Source organism: Apaloderma vittatum, unplaced genomic scaffold (genome assembly GCF_000703405.1).
Source record: "Apaloderma vittatum isolate BGI_N311 unplaced genomic scaffold, ASM70340v1 scaffold4245, whole genome shotgun sequence".
NCBI lineage: Eukaryota > Metazoa > Chordata > Aves > Trogoniformes > Trogonidae > Apaloderma > Apaloderma vittatum.
Genome location: NW_009716354.1, coordinates 6,054 through 32,787, shown reverse-complemented (window position 1 = coordinate 32,787; position 26,734 = coordinate 6,054). Strand labels below are relative to the sequence as shown.

Sequence of the window (26,734 nt, the reverse complement as noted above, 5' to 3'; positions counted from 1 at the left end):
TGATTTTGTTGTCTTTATTAACAATTTTGTTCTGAGGCAAGCCGTAAGCACTCAGGTTTTGAGAACCTCAGGGCTAATAGGCAAGAAGGTTAGCACTGTGCTTTTTCCGTGTGGGTTTTCTTTTCCCACTAGACAATATTTTTGTATTATGTGTCACCACTTAGAATGTGTTTGACTCATTATTTGAAAAAGGCTGACAGTTTAATAGATGATAAATTCACCAAATGAAATTTCCGAGTATTTTTTCACTGAATAGTTAAATGCTGAGCCTAAACTATTGGCAGAAACCAGCTACTGAAGCATGAATTAATTTCTTCTGCACTTCCAGTGACTCTTGTGTTGTTATATTAAGGATGAATTTGGACTTAAGTTTAATCTCCTCTGGGACAGCTCAATTGCAAAGGGTTTTGAGATGGTTGCTCTAAGAGAAACAAGTATTTCTGCCTACTGTGAGGTAGAGCTCAGTCAGGACTCTTATCTAGAATAAATTTAATTTACCTTTCAGCCCCATGACAGGAAATACCCCATTAGCACGGCAGACCTCCTATTTTTGGTGCAGGTTCTTCCTCATGACCAACCATGAAGCCTTTGCTGCTTGGATGTTTGGGCTGGAGATGGTGAGGAGCTGGAAAGGAGCCCAGCACAGCACCAGCTTCTCGAGTTGGTGGGTGAGAAGATGGGCTCTGAGGAGGTAAAAGTGAGGTATTTGGGGGCCTTTTGCTAGGGAGAGGAAAGACTAGGAGGGACAGCCTTATTCCCTGGAGAAAGGACACGAATGAAAAGTGAGGTAGACATCATCAGGCTGCACACAGATCATACTCTTGCTCAGTCTGTTCTACCAAGCCAGTTCACCAAAGACCATATCCACCCTCTACTCCCAATGAAGTTAATACAGAAAGATAAATGCTGCGTTGACTGAAATCAGGCTACTAATAAAAGAGAGGATGCTGATTCAAAATCCAGCCAGCTTATCTCAGCTAGTGATTGTGAGAATTCTACTTTCCCAACCAGCTCGATTATCGATAAAGGCACAGTGAGTAGCTGGCACTGTGCTGTGCTAGCACTCAACTGATAAATTAATTAAATATGCATAAATCATTTGATATAACAGAAAAACAGTCAGAGTAAGAAAACAGTGTTGTATAATCAGTGTTTCCTGCTTTGAAAATTAATCTCTCTGTTTCTTTGCTCCAGCTTTGCTCCTATATTTGTACTGCAATGGGCTATTATCTTCTGACATTGAAACCATTGGGAATATTTCACAATTAAAGTTTGTTTGTGGGGTTTTTTTTTTTGTAAAGGTAGTACTTTGTTCTAATAAGTAACTAAGGTTACATCCTCCTCACCTTATTCACACAAGTATTTGCATTTGCTTGACTATGGCCATTACAATAAATAGTATGAGTAAGGAATTTAGCCAAAGGATGAGTATTTAAATACCTAAAACAGTTTCAGTACTGCAGTTCTGTTACATAGTAACTCTAAATTAAAATTCTGTTGTTTTATTAAACTTGGACTAAAATCAATGAGGTTGTACGAGAACGGAATTTGGTCCTTCATATTTTGTGCACTCTCCAGTCCAAAACACCATATCGCACATTTTAGATGGAAAAATGCTCATCATATTATCTTCGGTGTAGCGGAGATCTCTATGATTAGAATATCAAAGTTATATCCTGTCAGAGAGATGCTAATATTTTTTTGTTCTGGTGTTAACGTTATAATGATATTATTAAGTTGTATTTTTAAATTTAAAACCACAAGCAGAGTCTAATGATCTCTCTTACACTCTGGAAACCAGGAAAGTAGAAATTAAAAAGTTAAAACCAAACATAGAATATATATATACATATAAGACATAATTTTCTGCCTGAATACAGATTAATATAGAAGTATTATCTTTTGCTTTTTGATTCTGCACTTCTATAAAATCAGACTATTACAGAATAAATTGTAAATGTGGTGAGCTATTACGATCACAAGCTAACAATTCTTTCTTCTCATTCTGATATAAACCAATTGATGTTTTTGTTTTAAAGGCTATCTGATAATTTCTATTTGTGTGAAGGATGCGTTGTACCCCGTTGGATACTATATGAATTGTATATGGAAAGCTGCAGTCCAGATTCCAAGTATCAAGTAAATTCAGCCATCTTTGGAAAGGTACATAGTAGATAGGATATATAAGATAAGAAGCAGAGATACCTAAACAGAAAATCTGATGGTCAAATATGCAGACTGCATATGAAAAAACATTAACTAACCAAGAAGAATGGATATGTAATGTATTATGGTTGTGTCTTTTTAAATGTATTTCCGGTAAGCTTTCATGTAGACACTTTCATACTAGAGAAAAGAGCATTCTTTGTGGTGGAGTTCATTTTCTTCAGGGAACTAGTGTATGTTATACTAGCAAAGATTTTTTTGGCTGAGATATTTTAGAAAGCTTTATGAGGGTAAACGGTGCAAGGTTAATAAGCTCTTTCTGAGGAGCTGATTCTTCTATCCTTAAAAGACCCCTTTGATTGTTACATAATGTTATATTTTCCTTTTTAAATGTACTTACAGAGATTTTTCTCCAAATACACACTAAAAAAGTTGTTACAGAATCATCCAAGCAAAACAAATGCAGATGTAAAACCGAATCTCCTTCACACAGTTCCACTCTTCTAATATATAGAGATTGATACAACCCACAGGGCAATTACCACTTAGAAATCCCAATTGCTACAAACACTCATAGTTGTTTAACTTTATTTAACAAATTAAGGGAGATGGAATGCCTTGTGATTATTTGTTGCTCAAGACATTTTGTTCAGAATTTCCTATTTTTACTGCTAATATTATTCTATTAACACCCACGGTAGGAGCTACTAAGCATTGTTTTAACACAAACCCAAAATAATTTAAATAAAATTTGGCCTGAAATCAAGTTGATTTGTGTGGATAATCTTGGTTTAGGAATCCTTTATCTCAGGTGGATCTAATTTTTTTTACCTGGTACATTAAATCACTCTCAAAGTTATCATTTGAGTGAGTGATCCAGTGTGATTTGTTACCATAATGGATCATCACCCATCAGCCAAGACCATGGGTAGAATTTGCCTGTGTCAGTGTAGATGTCTGCCCTGATGCTAGTCACCTTAAAATCTCTTGGCAGCCAATGGAGAGAAACAAGTAGCTACATATGATTCCACTCATCCTCCTAAATGAGTTATCTTGGGTAGCTCAGATGAATTGTGCCTTGGAACTGCCTGTTTTTCTTTGTTGACTACAGAGTCTGCAGTGACTAGCTTAGACATCTATTGCTACCTTATAAACCACATAGGTAAGATCAATCCCATCCTGTCTGTACACTTCCAGGTGCTCCAGCATGATTGAGCTACCATTTGTAAGCTAAGCCTTCTTGTGGTTTAAGTTAATGCATTTTACTTTTAAGTTGGGACAGGCATGAGTCTGGTCACACAGAAGAGCTCAGCCGATGAGCCGCAGCTGCTTTAGTTTGGTGCTCGCAACTGTTTGCTCCCAGCCTCAACCGATCCAGAGCACAGCGGTGTGAGTTAACACATCCCAAGTGAGAGAGCTGGGGTGCAACTCCCCGATGGCTTGAAACGGTCTGTCCTCCTGCAGCGGGAGCTGGGACCATGCAGATGGTGGCTGAGGAGGGCAGGAACTGCAGTAACCCTGGTTAAAACTTGAAGGTACACATGTAATCTGTTACCACAGCCTGTGGGTAATGGGCTGAGCTATTACTAATTCAACAAGCTATGGTAACCTGACTGCATTATGTGCGTGCAGACTCTAAGGACTTTTGCAGCCAAGCCCTGTGTGAATCAAACTGTGGTGATTTCAGACACTGCTAATCTCATCTGTCCTACCCCTCTATCCAAACACACCTCCACCTCTGTAGAAGAGGCAGTGGGAAGAAGTACGTGTCTCACGCCACTGAAGCCCCAGTTTTATAGGCTGTCCTTTCAGGAAAATGGGATTTTGCTAAAACACCAACACGAGAAAGGGAGCAGCTGGGGTGGGTGCACACAGAAACATACAAAAAACTAGGACCACTCTAGCACTGTTAATACTAGAGGTGCATGTTAGTGTGAGTTGGGGATATTTGTCCTTTTTCAGGCCTTTGGATCAGCAAATGGTTTTTTTGCATGGAGTCTGAGCTTTGTGCTGTTGAGTGTGGACTGTCCTCATCCTCACTAATGTTGTATACTTGATCCTCTCTTCTTGCTATACAGGGAATGTTAGCTCCAGCTGCCCTGGGTTAGTCTCTGTCTTCACAGGACAGCTCATGCAGAATAATCATAGTGAAGTGGATTATTACGCTGACGGTGTCTTATTACTGTGTAGAGCCTAACCTTGACAGATGCTGCGTGACCTCAGTTCACATTTAACCACCGCTGTGGTCAGAAGGTTGCTCGGTGATTCAGGTCCTTTTAAAACAAATAAGTCAGGGTCTATCCTGTGAGTACTCCTTGCAAGTTAGTGAGCAGGTAGGCGAAGTCTTACTTGAATGACTAAGGCTTGCAGGACTGGCAGCGTACTGAAGAATCACGGCACCTTCGAGTTCTCCTAGCTGATATACCCCACCTGACTGTGGGTGGTCTCCTGGTGTGTGCAGTGTAAAACAGATTAGTTTTAAAAAAAAAAAATTACTACCTGAGGGAGATAATCCCTTAAATTACTTAGCTTTGAATCTGCAAAAACCTGATTGAGTTCAGTTCAGCAGTTACCGTTTAAGAGGTAAGAACAAGCAGTAGCCTGCAAATGATGGAAAGCAAAAGAAGTGACTAAGGAGAAAAAAATCTAGCAGATATATTTTTGCACTTTAGAATGAATCTGCTGAGTAACTCTAATTTTCTTTGTGTTTTTTTTCAGCTTATTCGGTTAGTTTTCCCAGGTCTGGGGACAAGAAGGCTGGGCAAAAGAGGGAGTGCCAGGTACTGTTTTTGACTCCTTTGTTTAAACAAGTTATGTATCACTGTTCTAACAACAACAAAAAAAGCTGAATGTCCAGCTCCAGGACTGTAGTATGGCAGCTGAATTGTTGGTTGAAAGTCTGTAATACATTGCAAGATCCAGAGCAATTTGTGATGGCACCAAGTATGCTAAAATAAAGTTAATTCCATGAAAATCACTGCATCAGAGCAGCTTTAGTAGGGCATGAATTCCAGATTAGACTGTTTTTAAAAAAATTAGTCCTCCAATTTGTACTGGTTATTATAGCAGGGCTCCATGAGGCATCTGCCAGACATCACAGCCTTACTCAGAGCTCTTGAGACACCGGATCAGGAAAGTCTGTCTCCAGGATGCATGGGGGTAACAGCCGTGATTAATGTCTATGTTGTGTTTTCATTCTTGCACATATCTGTGGAGTGACCCAGCACGTACTGGTGGTCAATGGAAGTGTTGTAAACAGTTTAAAACCATTTAAGTCAGAGTGCCTCAGTTCCTCCTCCTACATTTCTTTCTTGTCCCTTCCCTCTCTTCCTCTAGAGCAGAGAGTTCGATAAACTTTTATTGCTTCAATGTCCAAACTTATCACACTCTGAACATCCAGACTGGAAAAGGAGATGTTTTAAGGGCATTGAGACACAGTGATTTTACAAACATTGTGAGTGGCTCTGAGACTGACATGCTTGTACTTGATCCACGACTTTTCTCCACTAGTCTGAACCCAGCTTGATCCAGCGAAACAGCAGGTTTGCTGGATGCTGGTGGCCTGAAACCACTGCACTACTCCCCATCTTCCTGGTGACACTGGCAGGGAATGGCCAGCTAGTAGCACCTGGGTAGCAGGGGTGGTGACTCTGCTGCTCGTGAAGGTTGAGATAAACCTTAGAGAAAGTTTGGCAGGTTTCCTGGGTATTAATTTTCCATGACAAGTGGCCTACAAGAAAGTCAGAAAGGTACTTCTTACAAGAGCATGGAGTGATAAGGATAATGGCTTTAAAATGAAAGAGGGTAGATTTAGATCAGATATAAAGAAGAAGTTATTCACTGTGAGGGTGGTGAGGCACTGGCACAGGTTGCCCAGAGAAGCTGTGGCTGGCCCGGTCCTGGAAGTGCTCAAGGCCAGGCTGGATGGGGCTTGGAGCAACCTGGTCTGGTGGGAGGTGTCCCTGCCCATGGCAGGGGGTTGGAACTAGATGATCCTTAAGGTCCCTTCCAACACAAACCATTCTATGACTCTATAACCACTATAGGCCACCCAGTCCCTAAGCTACTGTGAAGGTTTGCAGAACAACTGCACCAAGTTCTTCAACTTCTGTGAGGATATGGGGACATCTGTCTGGTGAGACTCTAGTACCTGACTTCAGTAACTGTTCTGTACAATTCTGTTGCATTCCATTCATTGGCTTAAGTTGTTTGATTTAGAAGAGATCATTCTAGGGCAAAAACTGTAAAAAAGAGTTTATAAAGAGTTTGTGCAATGATGATCTGTTGGGGAAGACAAATTTTCAACAGAATTTAAAAAATAAATATAGCTTTTTTCTTGTTCTTTTTAAAATAGGATGATAATTTGCTTTCAGTGAGGAGTATGAATTATTCAATGACTTGTTCAAAACCATATGATTGCCAGTTCATCTTTTTTTATTATTTTCTAGGTATCATTATTCTGGAATATCTATCAGGGAGAATTCTTCCTTTTACGCACGTTATTGCTCTCTTCTGTCTGAAAAAGATTATCACAGGTTTGGTTTTTAAAATGTTTTAGTCATAAAATGTCACATGACAATCTATATATTATCTGTACATAAAAGTCTGTAAATTGTCTATTGACAGCAATATTATATTTTTCTTATTTTTATACACACTATGAAAGTGCTATGCCATTAAGTGCTGAGCCCTAATAGAGGAGTTCCATTCTGAAAACTCGCGCTGCCTAATCAGACTTCCTTGACTTGAGCATTTTAGCCATGTAGATCTTAAGAGCAGGAATTCCTGCCAAACCTAAAAGAAGGACTTAATATATTGAGACACTAAATGGGAGCTCCAATAAACATATTGAAATTACTTCATGACATTGTAGCACCTTCCTTATTAAATTGTAGGCTGAAGAGACAGGTATTAAAATATAAACGGCTGCACTGTTTTGGAGAGTCCTACATGCAGTTATGCTACCTGGGGTTTTTTACTCCTTGAAACAATGGGGTGTATTACTTTGAAAATACTTCCTCCACTTTTAAAATTTTAGATTCAGAAATTTTAAAATTTTAAATTTTAAAATCACCTCCCATAAGGGAAGGACAACAAGAAATTGTATGAGATGAGTATAAATTGATTTTAAAAATTAAAAGTTTAAAAATAATTGATGAATGTAAGATACTTTGGCAGACTAAAGTGTAGACATGATCATGGTCCTGTTGTGGGCAGGCAAGGAAGAGTTCTCATTGTTAAGCTTACGGTTAAGATAAACCACGGGCTTGAGTTTCTCTATGGAAAAAAAGGAAGGGAAGTGCTGCCATTCCTGCCATTCCCTACCAGTTTTACACTCCCTTTTAAATACACAGGAGAAGAAACATAGGTGCAGCCTATGCCTTGGACTTTGGAGACCAGGCTCATATCCTACTCTCTAGTTACTTAATTGAGTGTGTGCTCTGCAAGAGGACGGAAAAATTATACCCATAGGTTTGTTGCCTTTCCCCATGGGTTTTATAGCAGGGTCATGTTGCAGAACTCCATAGAGGTACAATGGTAAAGAATGGGACAAGGCAGAGGATCAGTTTCAGCAGATGATCAAATGGCAGCTGGTTTTTGTGAGACCAAACAAATTATTCATAGGCAACTCGAAGCTTGTTTCCTATGAGACCCTTCCTGAAGTGATATCCCTCACTACCCACACCCACTATAACCAGAACAGGCCTAAGATCTGACAACTGTAACGGGGAAAGTTCTTGGCCACTCTTCAAGGAATATTTCAGGATGAGTCTCTGGTGGTCTTTCTTCTTCAGGGAAAGAAACGTGTTTCCCTGAAGCATCCCTTGAAAACAAGAGTCTTGCTGGGCATAGCAGGAGAGCTGCTAATTATGGTCATAGAAGAGATCAAAAAGAGAATAAAACATTTCCCTAGAAATGTTCAAGGCCAGGCTGGACAGGGCTTTGAATAAGCTGGTCTAATGGGAGATGTTCTTGCCATAGAAGAGTGGTTTGGAATTAGATGATTTTTAAGGTCCCTTCCAGCCCAAGGCATTCTATGATTCTATGAATTTGAGTTGTTACTCTTTTTCCTCCCAGTGTAGAAAAATGAGGAAAAATCACAAAAACTAGGAAGAACCAAAGAAGCAATGTTGGCTAAGTCCAGGCCAAGCGCAGAAGCTCAGACTTCAGCCGCTGCTGGGAGCCAGAAGCACCACATATGGCAGCAGAGTTTGTGTCCTTGGCCTTCCTCATGGGAAGGAGCCATGTTCCCTGGTGGGCCAGGGGACACACTAAAGCTCACCCTTAATCATACAGGAACCACTGTGCTGGTTGCGGGCCTCCCTCTCCTTCTCCACCAGCTGCCAGAAGTGCCTGCCCAGACATCTACTCCTAAGAAAATGTATTTAATTTGGTCAAACCAAGGCAAAGGAGATGTATTCCAGAGAAAGGGCTGACATCAACCATCCATCTAGTCATCTTGATACAGTTTCTCGGCATAACTTTTCAGATTTAAAAAAACAACACTGTATTCAGACAAAGATCATCTTTCTAGTTGCAATAGACAAGTGTCTTAACTACAAAATTAACTTGTCTGATGCTTCCTTCATTTAAGACAGTTATAAGAAGTCACTAAGCTGTTGCACAAAGCCAGACAGCTGAAATTAGAACAGCTTCCACTCTAATGCAGCCACATGTCCCTGTCCCAAGCCAATGTGCAGGCACAAAACATTGGGGCAGATGGGTGTCACAGTTCCTTCTTAGTGTCTGATAAAGGACAACAGGAAAAAAAAACAACAGAGAGAAGGCAATGAAAAAGCACAAAACACAGGCAGAGAAGCACGAGTAGCACAACTCTGAGAGAAACAATTAGGTCACGTACAAAATAAGCAGCATCTTCAACAGTTTGTTTCCATCTGTATTGAGTTTTGCACATTCTTTGCCAAGGAATAAGAACACATCAAGGAAATATCTAATCTTTACTGTTCTCTCAGCAAGGTTCAGTACTTTTTGAAATCAGAATCAATTTTTCATGATCCCATGAAGTTGATAAAACTGGCAATGGTAAACTTATTTTTTTTTCAACTAGAAAATTGAAATTCAGAAAAAAAGTAATGAAAACTTGAGACTTTTCTACCTGCAGGAACAAATTTCGTTTTTGCAGAGGTAATTGTGTAATTGCAGCAGGGGTATTTAACCCATAATATCTCAATGTTTGAGAGTGTGTTGCTGTGGAAAGTTTGAAATGACAGTGAAGAAAGTTTTTAATACACCATTTCAGTGCAGTCCAAATGCAGCTCTGTGGACCAGACCCTGTTAATGAGATACACTTTTCTGGCTTGTTGCCATTGCCTTCTGGCAGAGACAGGGGATGTCAGAGCAGTGAACGTGTCCCAAATAACTCTTGCGCCCTTCCATGCCTGAATAGAGTCCGACATGCGGCTGCTTTTTCAGTTGCACCTATCTGAGGGGAAGGTGGAGCTGGGAGCCTAGTTGAGAGACCAAGACATCCACCCAGCCCATGGGTTGTTGAAGAAAGGGATGTTTTCAAAATGATGACCCACCTCTCTAATAACTGAAAAGAATATTTCGTGATCACATTGAGAAAGTCAGCAATTGACGTGGGGCTGGTAGTAAGGAAGAAGGCCCATGAAGGAATATGGCAGGTTGGGGAGCTGTGCTTGTTGGTATCATAGAAATGGCCATAAGATTATAATGGTTTGCTTTCGGCCTCTTGATAGTCAGCAGGGCCTTGGATGTATCAGCTGGCTAGGCTGGAACATGTTTGCATGAGGAGTGATGAGGAGTGATGAGGATGTTCTTACATGGAATCTGTGAGCCGGTTCATTTGGAAACCTTGGATTTTTTTTTAAGATGTATTTACCACAGCTCTCATGATGATGTTATGAAAGAAGTGTAAATGAACACAACTGTAATTAATGACGTCTCCAAAAGTATTACAGAGATTTAAGGGAATATGATATTTACTGATTCGCATTACAATAGGATGCTCTCTAGGAATGGGAGCTTTGAGGACAAGCTCTTCCTGGAATGGTCCTTACTCTGGCTTCCAGTACAGCAGTGCTAAGAAAATGCCAGTGAATATTGGTTTTGTAAGAGTTACTTTATGAATCTAGTAATAGGGAAGGTCTGGGCTTCTGACTTTCTAGTGAAGCAAATTCATGATTTTTTAATAAAAAAAATCTAATATAATTCTGGAAAATTAGCTTTTCTAATCCCAGTGTAATCAACACTCATTTTTCCTTTGTCCTTCCCAGTTGCCTCCTCTGCTTGTCTTTTTGTCACCCCCACCACTGTATTTCCCATTTTAGCTCTCATTCCCACCCAATAGCGTCATCCAAACTCTGCAAGGGATACAGTGAAATGACTTGTGATTTTGCTGTCACCCACCTACCCCTTCTCCCACTCACCCTCCTCTTTTATGTGTCCTGTCTTTACCCAGGCACCGCTCTCCGGGGGAAGCCAGCAGCTCTGCCCTGCATCCAAGCACTTCTGTGGGCACTAGGTGAGTCAGAACCTCCTTTTGCTAACAGTGGGAGCCCACAGATGTTAGCTTTCCACAGGTATTTGCCCTTCATCGTCACCGAACCCCTGGCTGGCTGCACCCTTTCTTACACTTGGGTGGGAGCTGGGAGCCAGTCTGTGGCAGGAACCAGCCCACTGGAGGAGAGCGATGCTGAGATGTGTTGCCATAGTAGCAGCAGCAGAAGATACAGCTGGCCGCCTTCTCTGGGAGAGCAGGAGCTGGAAAATATTCATTAGTTTTGTTTCACAGGCTTTAGAAATCTGCAGGAAAGACCCATTTGAAAGAAACGTTATGAAACCTCACTACTTACTCATTCTTCCCTTTGTCCAGCTGCCATCTGGTATCTAAAATACCTGGAGAAAGAGTCAGCAGCATGACCAAATATGCCCAACCTGAATGTTGTGCCAGTTTGGTTGTTTCACTGGATCACCACCTTCATGGCAGGGAATAGGGGCAGAGGGAAAGGTAATTTTCCAGTTGGCAAAGTTCAATCCTGTGTTCAGCAGAGACACGAGAGGAGGCATTTTCAGTGGCTTGAGTTTCCAAGCAGAGAAGCTGCTATATTTTGTCCTCTGTCCTTTCAGGATGTCTGGTGGTACCCTGGTTTATAATACAGCACAGCAGTGAAACCCAGCAGTCAGGATCTGATAAGATAGCCTGAGTGTTGGCAGTCACTAGTGGAAGCACATTTTCTACAAAGCCTTTGCCTGTCACCCTTCAAAACAGCCGAGTCCAAAAGGACCCTGGAGTTTGAAATGCCTTCACAGACAGCGAGCAGGTGTCAGCAGCAGATGGGGGCTTGACTGGAGGAATCCAGCTCCCACAGCACGTCCCTTTTATGAGCAATGTTGCCTCTCCCTCTTTTAGGATTAGCCTCAGCAAAGCAGGCAGGGAGAGAGGTAGGAGATAGTAAAGCAAGCAAGCAGCCTATTGTGTCTGCATCCCTGGCTTTTCAGCCAAAAGCCAGTGGTCAAGTCTTTGCAGGTCTGGGTGAATTCTGACCATGTGGAACGTCACGGCAGGCTTGCAAAGTACGTGAGAGAAAGTCAGAAAAAACCAATGCCATCTAAACTGATATAGGGTGCAGAAAAAGTAAGTACTATGACATCAAAGCACAAGGGTCATTATGCCTTCATTTTTGCATCTTTATAATCATTATCATTCCAAATGAACTGCAGCTACAAATGCAAACACACACTTTTGGTTCAAGAGGTTGGAAGACATTGCACTGTTAAATGGTTAATTATTTTGTCATCTTTACAATGAATGGCTCAGTTTTATCTTAAAATTGAGAAACTGATCTTTGGTGTCAGAAAATCATGGATCTGCTGAGGATAGAGAGAGGTGTTTGTTTCCCAAATACAATGTTCCAGCCTAGTGCACTCAGTCCAGTTTGAACTCATTTTCTTAGTAAATACAGAATAAATTGGTAGGGTTTTAAAAGGTTTTTTTCTGTTGTATTTTTTACCACAGTGGAAATGCCTGCAGTTCTGGAGATGCAGCTGGTTACAAGAGCTGTAGCGAAACAGTGAGTTTCAAATACATCAGACTTAAAACAAAACATCTTATCTGTGTGTTTAATTAGAACTGCTATACAGTATGTTCTGATAAAATATAGTTAATGCATCGTCTTCCTCAAAGTAAGTATTTAGTGGGATTCCACTGAATGCTTACTTCCTCCACTCCCATTTCACCTGGTAGCTAAATATTTTTGTTGTCTTGCTGTCGGCTCAGATACTTCTATCTGCGCTGAGAGCGGAAATTGTGGGTGACAGCCCAGGTTTTGAGTATTAGGGGAGTTAGTGGGGCACAACCTTCCTTGCCTGAGGCCCACGGTAACAGACTCTCATGCCACTGAGCCAGTGTCTTTTCAACACGCTCAAAGTTTATTGCCACGATAAGTATTTAAAAAGGAAAAGATTAAGGAAAAAAGAGCTCAACCCCTGCTCACCGAAAAGGATAGCGATGAGGCTGACCTGCGGCAGTTCTCCCATAAGTGTGCTGTCATGGGATGGCTTGACGCTGGGGCTGTTGGAAGCCAGCCAGCAAGGCATGAGCCACAAACTTAGTTGTACCAAAGGGAGGGAAAAAAAGAGAGACTAGATGTCTGTCTTATTTTTACGGAGCACTCGAGTGCGGTAATGAGTGCTCTGAAGCGGATGTAATGACAGCTGACGAGAAATGTGCTGTCACCCCAACAGTAGAGCCAACTATCTGCAGCCTTATTTAGAAGGTTACAACTGTGACATGAGTGCTATAGAAAATGTATGTGGAAGATATATATAGCATTAAATGTTCACTGCTTTTGAAAAGAAACTTGTGTACTGTTTGGGATTTAAATATCTAGCCAGTCGTGCTTGTTTCTTTCACTCATCCTTACTTTCTGAAAAAAAAAGGACAAGCACTCCTTTGAAGAGATCATCTTATTAAAAACTTCTTGTTATGCAATCTCAAGAAACTACTTAATACCTTTAACAGAACCGACACGATAACTGTGATTTTTTTTTTTTTTATTGTTCAAAATAAACTCTGATTCATTGAGAGCAAGAATTTGCACTGTTCTCCACCTGTCACTTATCTGAAGACTGAACAAGAGAGATTTCAGTACCCTTGGCCTGAATTCAGCACATTCTATCTTTGCGAGCAAGAACCAGGGACGAAATACCCCTACGAAATGGTACGTTCGAGCAGTCGGTCAGCAAGCAAGTTATCTCTTTTGTCTGTGTGATCTTTTAGTATCCTCTTTTTGGTTACTTTCTCCAGGTGGTGCTGCTTGCCAATGAGTACTACAGCCATTGTCAGGATATCTTACACATGGTGATGATGAAAGAACTTGACAAGGTATGCCTTTGCTTTAATAACACTCATTCTGATTACAGCAAACAACTCTAAGGATAAACTTGTTTCTGTGCAGCTTATTTACCTGATGGCTTGGTCTAATGTAGATAAACATTTCTAGACAAAAAGAGCATTCAGTCAAACTATTTGGGAACTCTTAATTAACACAATCTGCTCCAAGAATCTGAGTTTGTAGCCCAGCACAAAACACAAGGTCATGGACACATTTATTTTGTTGTATGACATATCCATAGCACAGTTCTTTGTTTCTCTCCTCTTTCTTACACTACCTTCAAGGTTCTGCTTGTTGCCTCAGGATGCTTCCACTTATGCTGGAGCCCCATTGGGATGGGGCTGGGCGAAGTGCTCAGCTCCACAGTCATTCTTTTTCCTCTGTGCTTCTGTGTGCTGTTTTACTGAATTATGCTTCACATTTACAAGGGCAAAATCAGTAAAAATTCATAAAGGACTTTGTGCGACAGGTGAAAGACTGTATCATGTCATTCTGGAGGTCTCTGCAGCCTGAAAAAGTAGCACTGATGTCCTTGCCAGATGTATTCCAGCTGTTCAAAAGCTACGATAGGCAGCTATTCAAGGTACTGTAGACACTCTTGTTTGTTGTAATTATGTTATGTGTTTATGTCTTTTTGGTAGTTTTACCTGAGGAGAAGGACCAGCTGTTTCTTGTGTGCTGTACAATGTGATTTTCATTCATAGCTCAAGTTTGTTCTTTGGCTTCTTCTGAGACAATACAGTATGGCTCTTGAAAGAAGCAAGTGGAATTTGCAATAATTTCCATTTTGCTGCTATATATTCCTTCTAAAGTCCATAAAATCAATGGAGTATGCTGTTATAAATGTGGTCTTGTGGTTCTGGCATGAGGTTATGTGCCTGATATTTGAACTGATAGCTGTTTTCCAAATTACGAGAGCTGTATTTCCTTTGAGAACAATACTGCACTTCTTGGGGACATTCCACATAGAAATATGCAGTTATCTGATCAAAATAATTTGCTTCTTATTTACAGCCGGTCATTAAGCGGTATCTAGTAATTAATTCAGGAAATCACGTTTGTTCTTAGGACCTTTTTTCTTCTGCTAATAAATGTAGCTTAGCTATTGCTTATTTGGAAGAAAAAAGGGTTTCTTTGCATTTACATATAAACTATCAATACAATTTCATTTCATGCTGTTGCAAATATCTGTAGTGCACCAATTATGTACAGCTCCATTAATTTGTATTCTAGGAAATTGAAAACATTCTACTTCAAGATTTCCTGGAGGAGGTGCCTGTGCAACAAATGACGTCAATCAGATCATTCAGTGAAAACATTGGACTTTGGCTGCTTAATGCTTTGGCAGGGTTTCCATTACTGCTCCAAACGTCCAAATCCAAAGGTACGTTTGAGTAATAAAGAGATTTTAATGAAAAAAGTATTTGCTTAAATTGGACAGAAGATTGTGTTACGAGACTCTCAGACAAATTAGTTTAAAAACATTTTAAGCTGATATAACTTTGATAGTAGTGAGGAACAGAGTTAGCTGGGATATGATTAAAAATAAATGGTCTCAGAAAATGTGAGAGAACAAATTTAAGCCAAAATTATTCCCAATTCATGGTAAATGAAAGTGTACTTGAATCTTTTAAAGGATCTATCTCTTGCCATGATCACTCTGGCTGTGTAGATACCTGAACAATACAAAGTCTGCCCTTTCAAATTTAGATGTTGTTCTGTTTCTTCACCTTGCAAGTGGGTTTGTGCTGATAAATTAATTAATGGCTGTAGCGCAGTTCAATGTAAAGGGAAAAAAAAAAGCCATATTCCCACAGCGAAACTATGTCTGTCATTAAAGGATATATTTGTGTTGCTGAAGATTCTGGCTAAAATGTAATGTTTCTCAGTTGCTCATTGAGTGAAGACCAACTCCTCAGTGACAAAGCAGGTCTTCCATGTAGACAAACAATCGTATTAGCATTCGTATGGTCAAGGAAGACTTGCAGACAGTCTTAAGTGTGGCATTTCTTACATTTGAATGTTTAGTAGTGTATTTGAATGTTTAATAGTGTATGCATGGGAGTACATGTAACTAATCAGCTGCAACCCTTTGTTTATACATACTAGTCCTTCTGTTTTGTACAAACTTCTGTGAAACAGGAACCTTCCCTTGAAAACCATTTCCTGCCTACAGAAGTTTTCAAGTTGCTTATTACTCAATTTTCCTGTAACTAAGACTCAGTTATTTTATATTTGATTCTTAAAAAGGATATTCTTGGACCATACTTGTAATAATTACAACACATTATGAGCAGAAGAAAATAGAGCCAAGGAAATCAATTCCTATTAAGAGTGCTGCAGAACTATAGACACATATATGTGGAAATGTTAAACCCTCTAAACAAAATGTAGGAGGTTTAGAATTAATGTTGCTTTCATTCACCTTAAACCGTACCTGTAACAGACTATTAGTCTTGATTAAGAAGTATTTAACGTAAAAAAAAAAATCTGAAATATCTTTCCTTGTGTGTCATGGGTTAACAGATCTGCAGTGCAGGAAAAGTGGTGACCTGGGCAGTTTCTGCTTGCAAGCTCTAAACTGCAAGAGCCCCCAGCCCAGCTCATAATGCTGGCTCAATGCCCCCTCCTTTAGCCTCCCTAGGTCCCACAGGGATCGACTTTCTAACTTCAAAGATTGGTCTTCATTAACATCTTTTAGACTGTAAAATAATAATTATGCGAAATATCTGCCTCTTCTTCTTTAACAGAAGTTGCATTGTTTAAAAAAAGACTCAAGAGAAAGACAGACCTTTCTAACATGGCTAAGGTATGTTCCAGAATCCATGAAACAAAAAAGCTGGGCATCTCATTCACAAGGTCTGGACGTTTTATGAGATGCTCTATTGTAGGATAATAGCAGCAGCACCACAGGTGTTCTTAGTTGTGTACCAACCACGGTCCAAATCACGCTCACCCTCCTATCTGTCTCTTCCCACACTGTAAGTATGCTTAGGGGGACTTTTCCTTCCCCTGGATTTTGTGAAAGCCTCTCAGATACAGTCATTGGTCCCCTAAGAAGAGAACACAGTAGCTGGAAGGGTTAGATGACAGTTTCCAGTATCTTTGTCCAGCCATGCCAAAATCAGTCAGATAGCACATGCCAGGGTTATTCTAAAATTGTTTTTTATGCAGCGTCGTGACTACTGTCTCTGACAAGTGTTGCAGCAGCCCGCGCAAGGGAAATCACTAATATACTGGCTGCAGAGAAGCAGCATTGAATTTACACCCTCAAGATTTAGGGCAAGAGAATTGCACCCCCATCAGGGGAATTTCTCTAGCAGCAGCCCTTTGAGCTGTTTAACTGGCACAAAATGAACCTCACAGACCTGAGAATCTGAGTCAGATCTACATTTGCAGCTGAACACATTCTGAGCCTGATTCTTTTTCATGCTGACGAGCTCTTGGCACTGTTCTCACAAGTAAATGGTGTTGCTACATTCTCCAGCGTCTGTTTAAAATACAAGGGAAGGGCAAAGGAGTTCCAGTGCACCTGATGATTAGTCCCATTGGCAATTTAAAAACAATGGGTTCAATAAGTTAAATTATGTAAGTCTTGTAAATGAGTCTCCCCGTAGTCTTTTGGCGGTCACATAGCCTCTATTACAACTTCTATTAAAGATCTTGCCAAAGCCACGGATACTGGGCTCCAGTGAAACAGGGTAGGAAACAAATGCCAGCTAAACATCCTCCTGCAAATGCATCCTCCCATTCAACGCACACCAGAAGACAGTCAGCTGAACACCACAGGTGTTTAAAATTTTCAGCTTGTGCAAAACATGCAGATGCTTCATAGAATCGTAGAATGTTTTGGGTTGAAAGGGACCTTTAAAGGTCATCTAGTCCAACCCCCAACCAGGGGACTAGATGACCGTAATGGGGAGGTGGACAGTCTATAGAAAGGACAGATGAGTGTTTTACTCAGCTAGACCTGATCCTAGGCTTGTGTAAACTTATATCCTGTTTCCCCTGTGACCCTCGTCAGCTGCTTGTGTTGTTGCCATAAGGGTGGCCAACATGAAGTGCATCTGAGTAGAGCAAGTGATATCTCACTCCTCCTCCATTGTACTCTCCTGGCTTCCAACAATCTGAGATAGTATATATGTCTTGGTATTTAATAGTTTGATTTTGGCATGCATGACATATTGGGGTAGCAAGTTCCAGCATTTGAGTATTTCTTGTGAGAAAAAGTACTTTATTTTATTAGCTTTAATATTTCTGCCATTCTTCATGCAATTCTCCCTGCAAACCTCCACCACATCCTTCCTCAGTTATTTCTATCCAAACCTGAAGTTTATCTCATCTTCTCACATAGGAGTCGTTGGTATTTCTAATAAACCTTCTCAGTTTTCTCTGTCTAAAATGCACCTGGAATTTCAGCCAGAGACTGATGGTCGAAGCAGGTGAGAGTGCTCCTAATGAGACGTATTAGAGATGTGCAGCTGCAACCTTTGAATGGTGTAACCACACCATCTCTTGTAGAGTACTTTGCAATAATTCAGCCACCTGGTGAGAAAATAGGAACAATTTTGGCAGAGTAAGCAATATATATAAAATAAAAAAAAAGCGACTTTCCCATCATGTGTAGATATAGCAGGCTGACAGCTGCTACTACCTGAACATGCAGAAGTAATTAGAGCATAAAAAGGTGCAAATTCCTTGTGAGAAAGGAATGTGAATATGATGCCTGTCATTTCCTGGGGCTGATTTCTGCCTCTGGTAAGCTGACTGTTAGTCATTTAGAGAATTATATTTCATACAGGGAAGTGCAATGGCTAAAAGGATCAGTCTAAAACACTGGGGCATGGAGACAGGTGCCGGCAGAGTGTACAGAAGATCTTGCCCCTGGTATTTCCCAGCCTTCGGGTCATGAGTTGTTTTTGCAAGCAGCAACTCTTCTTCTGACACTAGAATCTCCAAGTAAAATAAGAAAAAAACTTTGTCTTTAACTTAGCTGAATTGGATTTCTGACTGGAAGGCAAAGTGGTTTTGGTATTTCAGTAAAGCTGGCAGAATGATGAAAAAGAAAAATGGCCAGATTGGGAATTATGTTTCCAATGCAAACAAATGGGCAGCCACATTCACTGCTGTTTGTGGAGTCATGGTAAGCACCTGGTGAATGGGACTTGTTAAAGTGTTTATGAATCCTGAAGTTTTCATAAATTTTACAAAAATTATTTTTCTTCTGAAAGACCAAACTGGACATGGTTATTCATATAAAAATCCCAAATTCAACAAAGGCTTTAGAATCTTACTGACTTCAGTGTGGAAGTGAGAGACTAAATGTATAGATTAACAACTTTTAACAGATTCAGGTTTAATTTCCTTACTCTTTGCATCATTTCATCAAGAATCTGAAGCAATACTGGTTTATACTAGTAATTACATTAAAAAAAAAAAGAAGAGATGACGATCAAATGGAAGGCTGCAAAAATTGTTTGCAGTATCTGTGTGAGTAATACTTTTTGGGATAAACATGAAGACAGATTCATTCACAAATGACTCATAAGCAGATAAATGGGATAAAATCCCAAATAATATTATTTTATCTAACACCATACTTACGGTATTTTTACCTTCTCAAAGGCTTGGGCAACATGAGAAAACTTACCTTTGAATATAATTGAAACACATACTAAGGACAGATAACACTGAGGGAAAGTCAGCCTTGATATGCCATTCCATGTTTCAGACAAAATGCCATTATTTGATGTAACTATAATAACTCTAGGCAAAACCAATTGCCCAGATACTTCAAGCATGTTAGCCTTGTCTGCTCTATCACAGACAACAACACAGACCATCATTGAGAAGAATATCTTCCAGAACAAAAAACTCTTTAAGACAACTCAAAATTCATCTTCTTTGATTTTTAAATTATTTTATTCCCCCCAATTTGAAGACTGGTTATATAAAGTCTGGCAGTGAATAAGGGAAGCTTTTTGACTGAGTTAAGGGCTTGAGAAAACGAAAGACATTAACCATTTTCTTATTATCTGCAGACAATGAGAACAGTCTTGAACAGCAACAGGGAAGTCACTGTTCTGCGATCAGACTTGCATGCCATCATCAATCAGGGATTTCTGCATGTGCCTGGAAGCCACTTTCAAAGGAAGCTGAGGAATCCAGAGGAGCTACAGAATGACATAGGACTCAAATGTAATATTTTTTTTGCTATATTTCGTCCATCCACTTAAGCCCTTGCTTGCCGTTTTTAAAGCTCTGGCATTTCCTCTTGTTTATTCATGGCATCTGCCCTAATGGGAATTGCAGTCTTGCTCTAACCTGAGGTACTGGAAAATAACCAATAAAATTGAGAATGGAGCATGTAATATTAACCTTTTAACTTTAAATGTTAAGAATGAAAAGGTTCCCATCCTGACACTCTCTTAAAGTTTTCTAGGCAGCAGGATGGGGGGGTTGTGTTACTAAATGGTGTATCTTCTAGAAGGTTGACAAACAGGGATATTAATTTTTTACCTTTTTCTTTGACCAAAAAAAATGTTTTGAAGAGTTGCATTTCACATTTTCCTCTGTTATTAAACAAAGTACACAAAATCATTTCTTGTGGCCAGATTTTAAAATACTGTGTGCTGAACTGGACGAGGACTATTGGCCTTCAGCTTTCCTATCTTTTTGCTGCATTGAAGCCTGAGGAATCGACGTGCTGCTGTAAACCATAAAATACACAGTTTGTATGCAGCCATGACACAAGGCATTTGCCAGCTTAATGAAAAGGGATGGCAACATAATGGCTAGCTAATTTTTAGATTAATGGGCTGCCATTTAAATTATTAGCAAGAGACAGGCAAGTTTTTGGACTAGGCTGCACAGAGAACTGACAGGCGGAAACCTCAGTTCTGTGTTCCTGGCCTGCCACAGCCTCAGTTCCTGACAAGGGATGTGCCACAGCCTTTCCGTGACTGCTTTCAGGGGAAATAATAATTTGCCTTCTTCACAGAACCATCAGGAGAACCATTTAAGTCATATTTATATACATCTCAAAATCAAGACCATTGCGCAAAATGCTTTTGTTATATTTGCTTATTATATGAATAATGATCTTACTTTTTCCAAGGTGGTTTTATTGCATTCTCTCTTCTCATCACTTTTCCAAACTGTTGTTTGTAATAAGCAAGGTTTCACAGACCTTATCTACATGCCTTCTTGAAGAAAGACGTTTCAGTTAGAAGGGTAGGAATTCAGAGATGTGCGATAGTGTTGTACTGTCTGGCACTGAGTGCTAGGTTCCAGTCTTTTGGGCAAATAGCTGCACTGGTATGTGGCAATATTATATATATTTCTGCTGGTCTACAGAATATTCCACATTTTCTGTTATTATTTTAAAACTGTTTTCTCCCCCTCAACAGATAAACTGTTTTTTTTTTCCTCAACCACATAAAAAATAAGGAAGTTGGTATTGCATATAACCAAATTCCAGCTTTCGTGTTGGAAGTGTGCATTCTTGCCACCTTTGTCATGATGGCTAGGTCAGTGCAGATATGGTGGAAATGGACATAAATGTGAAGTCTGACTGATTTCAAAGTAGGGTACTATTTCTCACTAAAGGCATAGTATAAATATATTAATCAAAAATGCTATAAGCAGATGTGTTAATATATTTTAAGATAAAAGAAAAAAGAGCTAAAAATTGCATAAACAAACAAAAAAGCAAGCCAATCACTTCAAGTAATTATCTCCCTTCTATATTTTATAGGTCTGAATGACTTAATACCATTGCTGGCACCTTCTACAGATATTCGGGTTCTCCTGAACTCTGTGTCTTCAAATCTTCAGGCTTTTGTCATTCAGGTATAAAATTAATTTAATAATCTCAGAAACAAAAGAGTGATCACATCATTTATCCTGCTACATGCTGACTGTCACTAGTCTGCAGGAGCTACGCTGTACACTAGCAACCTGACCAGACTGCAGATTTGCATAAATACAATTTATGCATGCTGCAGAAAAAGAGGGAATTAATTGGCATACAAAAACTCCATCTGTGCAAACAACTACAAGCATACTTCTGTGCATATATCCTCTTGGGTGGTTTCAATATCTGCTCTCACTTCATAGACACATATTATACCAATCCTTAATGAACTAAAATTCAGAAGAAAGATGTTAGTAAAGATGAAGAGAACACTTCATGATTACTGAAATTGTTGACTCAAGAAACTGTTGACTTTTAGCAGATGATAGGAGAGTGATAATTTCCAGTACAATGTCTCTAGCTCTTGTGCAAAATTCAAGCATGATCATCCTTGCACATGCACCTTTCTGTAGGACACCAATTCTACCACCCTGGTTCCATCACTGATTCCAAATTTGCAGTAGCCTGATGATACCACTCCATTCAGCCAGTTGCCAGACCAATTAACTTGAGTCTGGGCAGTTGTAAAGTGTTTTTTGGGGTTTTTTAGCCTTTCTGATTCTTTTTTTTTTAATTAACAATAGTACTTTACAGTTCTGTGATGCCTTCATCTCATAGAATGCTCAGCTACCTCGTGGGATGGTATAGAGAAGATGAAGTGGGATATTTCCTGGGGATTCACAGTTATAAGTCATAAGGCAACAGACAGAAGTTGCAGCAAAGAAAATTTCCTGTAGATAAGGAAAAAAAATCACCAGGAGAGTAACTAGGCATAGCAAGAGGTTACCCAGAAAGGCTATGGAATCTGAATCCTGGAGGTATTTAGAACTCAGCTGCACAAGTCCTGAACTAAGTTGACCATGTTTTGAGCAAGTAGCTGGATTAGATGATGTCCAAAGATCCCTTTCAACCTAAGTTCTTCCGGGTTTCTCACAAAAAACCTGCTTGCTCCACCTTTGTATGCCATTTGTATAGGGAAACAGTCTGCAAAACAATAAGGAATTCTTTTAAACAACTTTCTGATAAAGCGATTTTTTTTCTCTATCTGCAGCCAAGTAGGAGTAAAGAGGAGTTTAGAAAACTGGCATCAGATTTCCAGTTGAGATGGAACTTTCTACTGAGTGCCATAAGCAAGGACATAACCCTCAAATGCGCAAGCAGTTTTGGTAAGCAGGAGCTTTGAGACTCACACCTGATACCCGACTCTGTGTCCTGAGATGGCAGAGTCACTGGATCACTTTAGCTGACATAAACTGGTGTCACAGTCCATAGTGGCATCACTTCTTCCTACTCCCTTCCTTGCATCAAGCAGTACCATTTGTCTGGTGATGTAGTGAGCCAGGTCAGGAAAATGAAATGGTTAGTTTTCAACCAGATCTGATCCAAACTCTAGGAGAAACACAGGGGAGGAAAGCAGGAGCGTGCAGCTGGAGAAAGTGGGAAGGCCAGGACTCCCTCTCTCTGCAGAAGCCATCATTTGTCTGTGGAAATACAGGGAAGAGCAGCCTGAGGTGTGAGCCTCTGCTCTCCCTTCCTCATCCCAGTGGAACTGTGTGATGAAGAGCTAATATAAAAACTATAAAAACTCCAGATCTCATGAGTGATAGCTCCAAGTACTCCACTTCTTTTCTGCATAATGCAGCCAGAGTAGAGCCACTGCAATAACTACTTTCCAATAAGGCAGTTACTTCCTCTGACAACAGCTATGGGTTTCTTTTCCTTACACCTTTCACTGACACGCATGTTTGCCTAGCCAGCAGCAAGTCTGTTTAAGGTGTTAAACTAACTGAAAATGAGTCAATCCTTTAGCTGGGTTAATTTTCTCTATGTATTAGGGCTCTGAGCTGCCAAGCATCAAATCCACCCCACAGCAGTACAAGGCAAAAGAGATGAATGGACTGTGCGGTCACATTCACTCAAAGTGTTTTGAAGTGGTACAACCATGTCTTGAATCAGTTCAGTGTCTTCCATTTCTGTATTGCATCAACCCTACCTGCCCTTGTCTTCATTGGCAAAACCTCCCAGAGGCCCTCTCGCTATATTCATTCTGCAGAAATGCACTGTCTCCTGTGAGCAGCATCTGATCCCAAAGTCTATGAACTGCTTTTTAGATTTTCAAAGGAGCACCTTAGTATTTTTTTCCTCTTCTGTTGGATGGGGCTTCAAAAAATAACCAAAGAAAACCTCATTATTTTCTTTGAAATTCCCCTTCAAAACCATACTTTTCGTATGTTTCCTACAAAGACTTAACAAACGGGTGTAAGATTGTTGTGTTTTGTATTCTTTTGTATTCTTCCCCTGCTAATGTCAGTGTTTGTGCATGTATGTGCACACTTCTTTTCTGCATCTACCTGCAACCTTTTGCCTTATATTTAGATTGCAAACTCTCTGGAGTGGGATCACAGTTTTGTTCTGCGTCTGCAGGCAACGTGGTGCAGTAGGGTCCCTTATTCGTCAGCTGCTGCATTACAGTAATAATAAAATAGTCATTCCTTTCTCTGTCTCCAGAGTTCTGCACAAAACTCTCCAATGTTACATGCAATATCTTGAGCAATGAGGAAATTAGGAATGAATTCCAAGAACAGCACTGGAAGCATAATGTTTACTGAAATCCCCAACGACAATGAAATCCTCTTCCCTCTTTCCATCACAAGAAGCATTTAATGAATTGCCTCCCTGTTCTGCAGTTGTCAGTGCGTTGGGGACACAGCTAATGGAGAACATCCCTTCCTCTGCTGAGCCTTCCTTAAACTAGTTACAAATGATATTTTCATCCCACTTGTGACAGTCTTTCTACTATACTTCGATAGCACTAAGATTGAATTTATTCTCACATGAGAAAGTTTAAAAATATCTTTAAATCTTTCTCTCTGATGCTCCAATTGACTTGATCATTATTATCTTCTTTCTTAATATGTTTGTTTCTTTAAGATGATGGGCTGTATCATCCAACAATGTCCCTTCTTTCCTGTGTTTCTATTCTGGTAGGATTTCAAGTTTTAGTGGACAAGGCTGAAGCCGTTATGTTAACAAGCCATCTGGTGTGAAAGTTCTGTATTCAAGGTCATTGCTTTTCAGAAATTTCTTAAATCTTGGCATTTCTTGAAGGAATGGTGGGCAGTTTAAATATGTAGCATCCACACCGAGGAAACACAATTATTTAAGGAAATGTGTGAGTGTCATGTTAATGCAGTGTGCCTCCCCCCAAAAATAAACCACATATGAGTGACCAAAACCAAACTTAATTCTGCCTGGGGCCCTGGCTTTGGAGCTTGGCACATCTGGTGTGCATAATACGCTGGCATATTCACACCTCTGAATTTAGGAGTAAAAGTCAGCTTTTTCCAGTCCAGCCTCCAGATGGGTGATACTCAAGTGTGACTGAAGGAACTGTGCAGTTGCCCTTACTGTGTGGCAGCAAGGAACAAGTGGGCTATAGCAGCCACGGTTGATGGGATCTCCACAGCTCTTTCAGCTCCACCTCCTCTCCAGCAAATGTGTTTCTACACGTCTCTGTCACAGAGCTTCACAGCAGCTCGTACATCTCCATTGCTTTATCGGTCTCCCCTTCCGAGGCCTTTAGGAACATGTTGCTGAGCTCATGCTGGATGGACAGTGGCCTGTGTGTTCCTCTTTTACATGCAAGCTGCTTCAACGTACTTCCTCTTCAAAACTGTGTCCCTGTGTGTTATCCCAAGGAGTAATTGGAGTGGTGGCTTCTGTTTCATGCTTATTGTTATTGAATGTATTGAAAACACATGTAAAATTGTTAGAAACACTCACAAACTCCTAGTGTCAGATCTGTAGAGTTCAAACTGTGACTACAAAAGTCCCTTTCCCTGTCCCATAGATAAACAAGTTCTTCCACTTACTTTGCTATTATTTACAGATGCACAAAAGGACAAACAGCAGAAGCAGCAGCTTCTCAGACACATATAACATTGAAATAACCAGTCATTTTCACTTTTAAAGCTCTGTAAACCCTTGGTCATTCATGTAAATTGTGGTTATCTCCATGTTGATGTCGATGTAAACATGTTTGTGGGATGCAGAGGTTATGAATTGTATGATGAATTTCTATGTGGATTTCTGGCATGGAAGAAGATCTCCTCTTTATTGTAAGGGCTGTTAAACAAGGTATGATTCAAAAGTCAGTGGCCTCAGTGAATCCCTCTTGGATTTTAGCAGTTATGCCCCAAGCTGCAAGGTAGGTCATTTAGTGCCATAGGTAGAAGACATAGAGACATCTGTAGGAGCATTTGCTTGGAAAGAGGTGGAAAGATTTATCTGCAGAGAGAATGGAGATTATATGTAGTTGTTGGTAAGCCTTGTAGTAGCAGTGAATGTAGGGGAAGAACTTGAACAGGAAAGCAAATAAACACAAGTGGACTTTCTTCTATAGCTAAAATAAGGGGAAAAGACTTTTGCTTACATTTAAATTCTACAGTTTGTACCTTTTTTGCTGTGGCATTTGGAAGTACATAACTTTGTAAGTAGTATTTGATGACTGCTAATCTGTCACTTCATCACTATAACAAAGCTCTTCAAAAAAGAAGACATCATAAAGATAAGCAAAGAGGTTGTTAAAATTATTTTTGTTTTTCTTTAAATCTAGGAAACTGGCATTTGCTTAATTTGCTACTGACGGATTATGTGGCTCACATTTTCCTGTCCTATATCGAAGAGGAGGGAGATGAAAGTTTCTGGATTGCAAAGCAAAATTACTCCCCTGTTCTGTTGGTTTATGAGCCCAGCCATCTCAGTAGCTATGTTGCAGAGGAGCAACCTGAAGTCAATTCTCCACAAAAAGCTCCCATAATGTTGATGCAGAGCCAGAACAATTTTGGATTAAGCAACGTTTTTCCAGAGTTCTGAGTTGTTTGGTGGACACAGCCACAGGCAGCAAGGTGAAATAAACATTAACTTTAAATAAAAAATAATAATAAAAAATTATAAATTGGGTGAATCTGGAGGGATCAGGAAGAGGGTGGTTATTTGGAGGGTTTTGAGTGTGTAAAGTAGAACTAATGGAACTTAGGCTTGCATGAAGCTCTGTCCAATGTCACCTAAACCACAAAGCATCCTCCATATCCTGACCCTATCCTAGGATCCTACCAGGGGTTCTTAATCTCCATGCCACCCACCTCCCCATTGCTGCAGTCCCCCAATTCTTCCCTGAGGTTTCCAGCAGACTTTTGGTGCTCCTTCAGATTCCCCAGGCATCGTCTAAGCAAGAGCAGCCGCTGCTCTGCTGGGCTGGGAGCAGCTTGCAGGC

The 26,734-nt window shown here is 40.1% G+C and overlaps 1 protein-coding gene across 1 annotated transcript in view; it reads left to right on the top strand.

Moving 5' to 3' along the window:
• Positions 1-26,334, top strand: part of RFX8 (RFX family member 8, lacking RFX DNA binding domain) — a 27,493-nt gene extending 1,159 nt beyond the window's left edge. Inside the window, exons 2-15 of the mRNA XM_009869489.1 lie at positions 2,040-2,163; positions 4,885-4,946; positions 6,615-6,701; positions 10,610-10,672; positions 12,167-12,221; positions 13,242-13,370; positions 13,457-13,534; positions 14,014-14,127; positions 14,778-14,928; positions 16,295-16,353; positions 19,586-19,742; positions 21,301-21,395; positions 22,511-22,625; positions 26,075-26,334. Coding sequence (XP_009867791.1) covers positions 2,040-2,163; positions 4,885-4,946; positions 6,615-6,701; positions 10,610-10,672; positions 12,167-12,221; positions 13,242-13,370; positions 13,457-13,534; positions 14,014-14,127; positions 14,778-14,928; positions 16,295-16,353; positions 19,586-19,742; positions 21,301-21,395; positions 22,511-22,625; positions 26,075-26,334 — 1,549 coding nt within the window. The remainder of the gene's footprint in view (positions 1-2,039; positions 2,164-4,884; positions 4,947-6,614; positions 6,702-10,609; positions 10,673-12,166; positions 12,222-13,241; positions 13,371-13,456; positions 13,535-14,013; positions 14,128-14,777; positions 14,929-16,294; positions 16,354-19,585; positions 19,743-21,300; positions 21,396-22,510; positions 22,626-26,074) is intronic.
• The last annotated feature ends 400 nt before the right edge of the window (positions 26,335-26,734 follow it).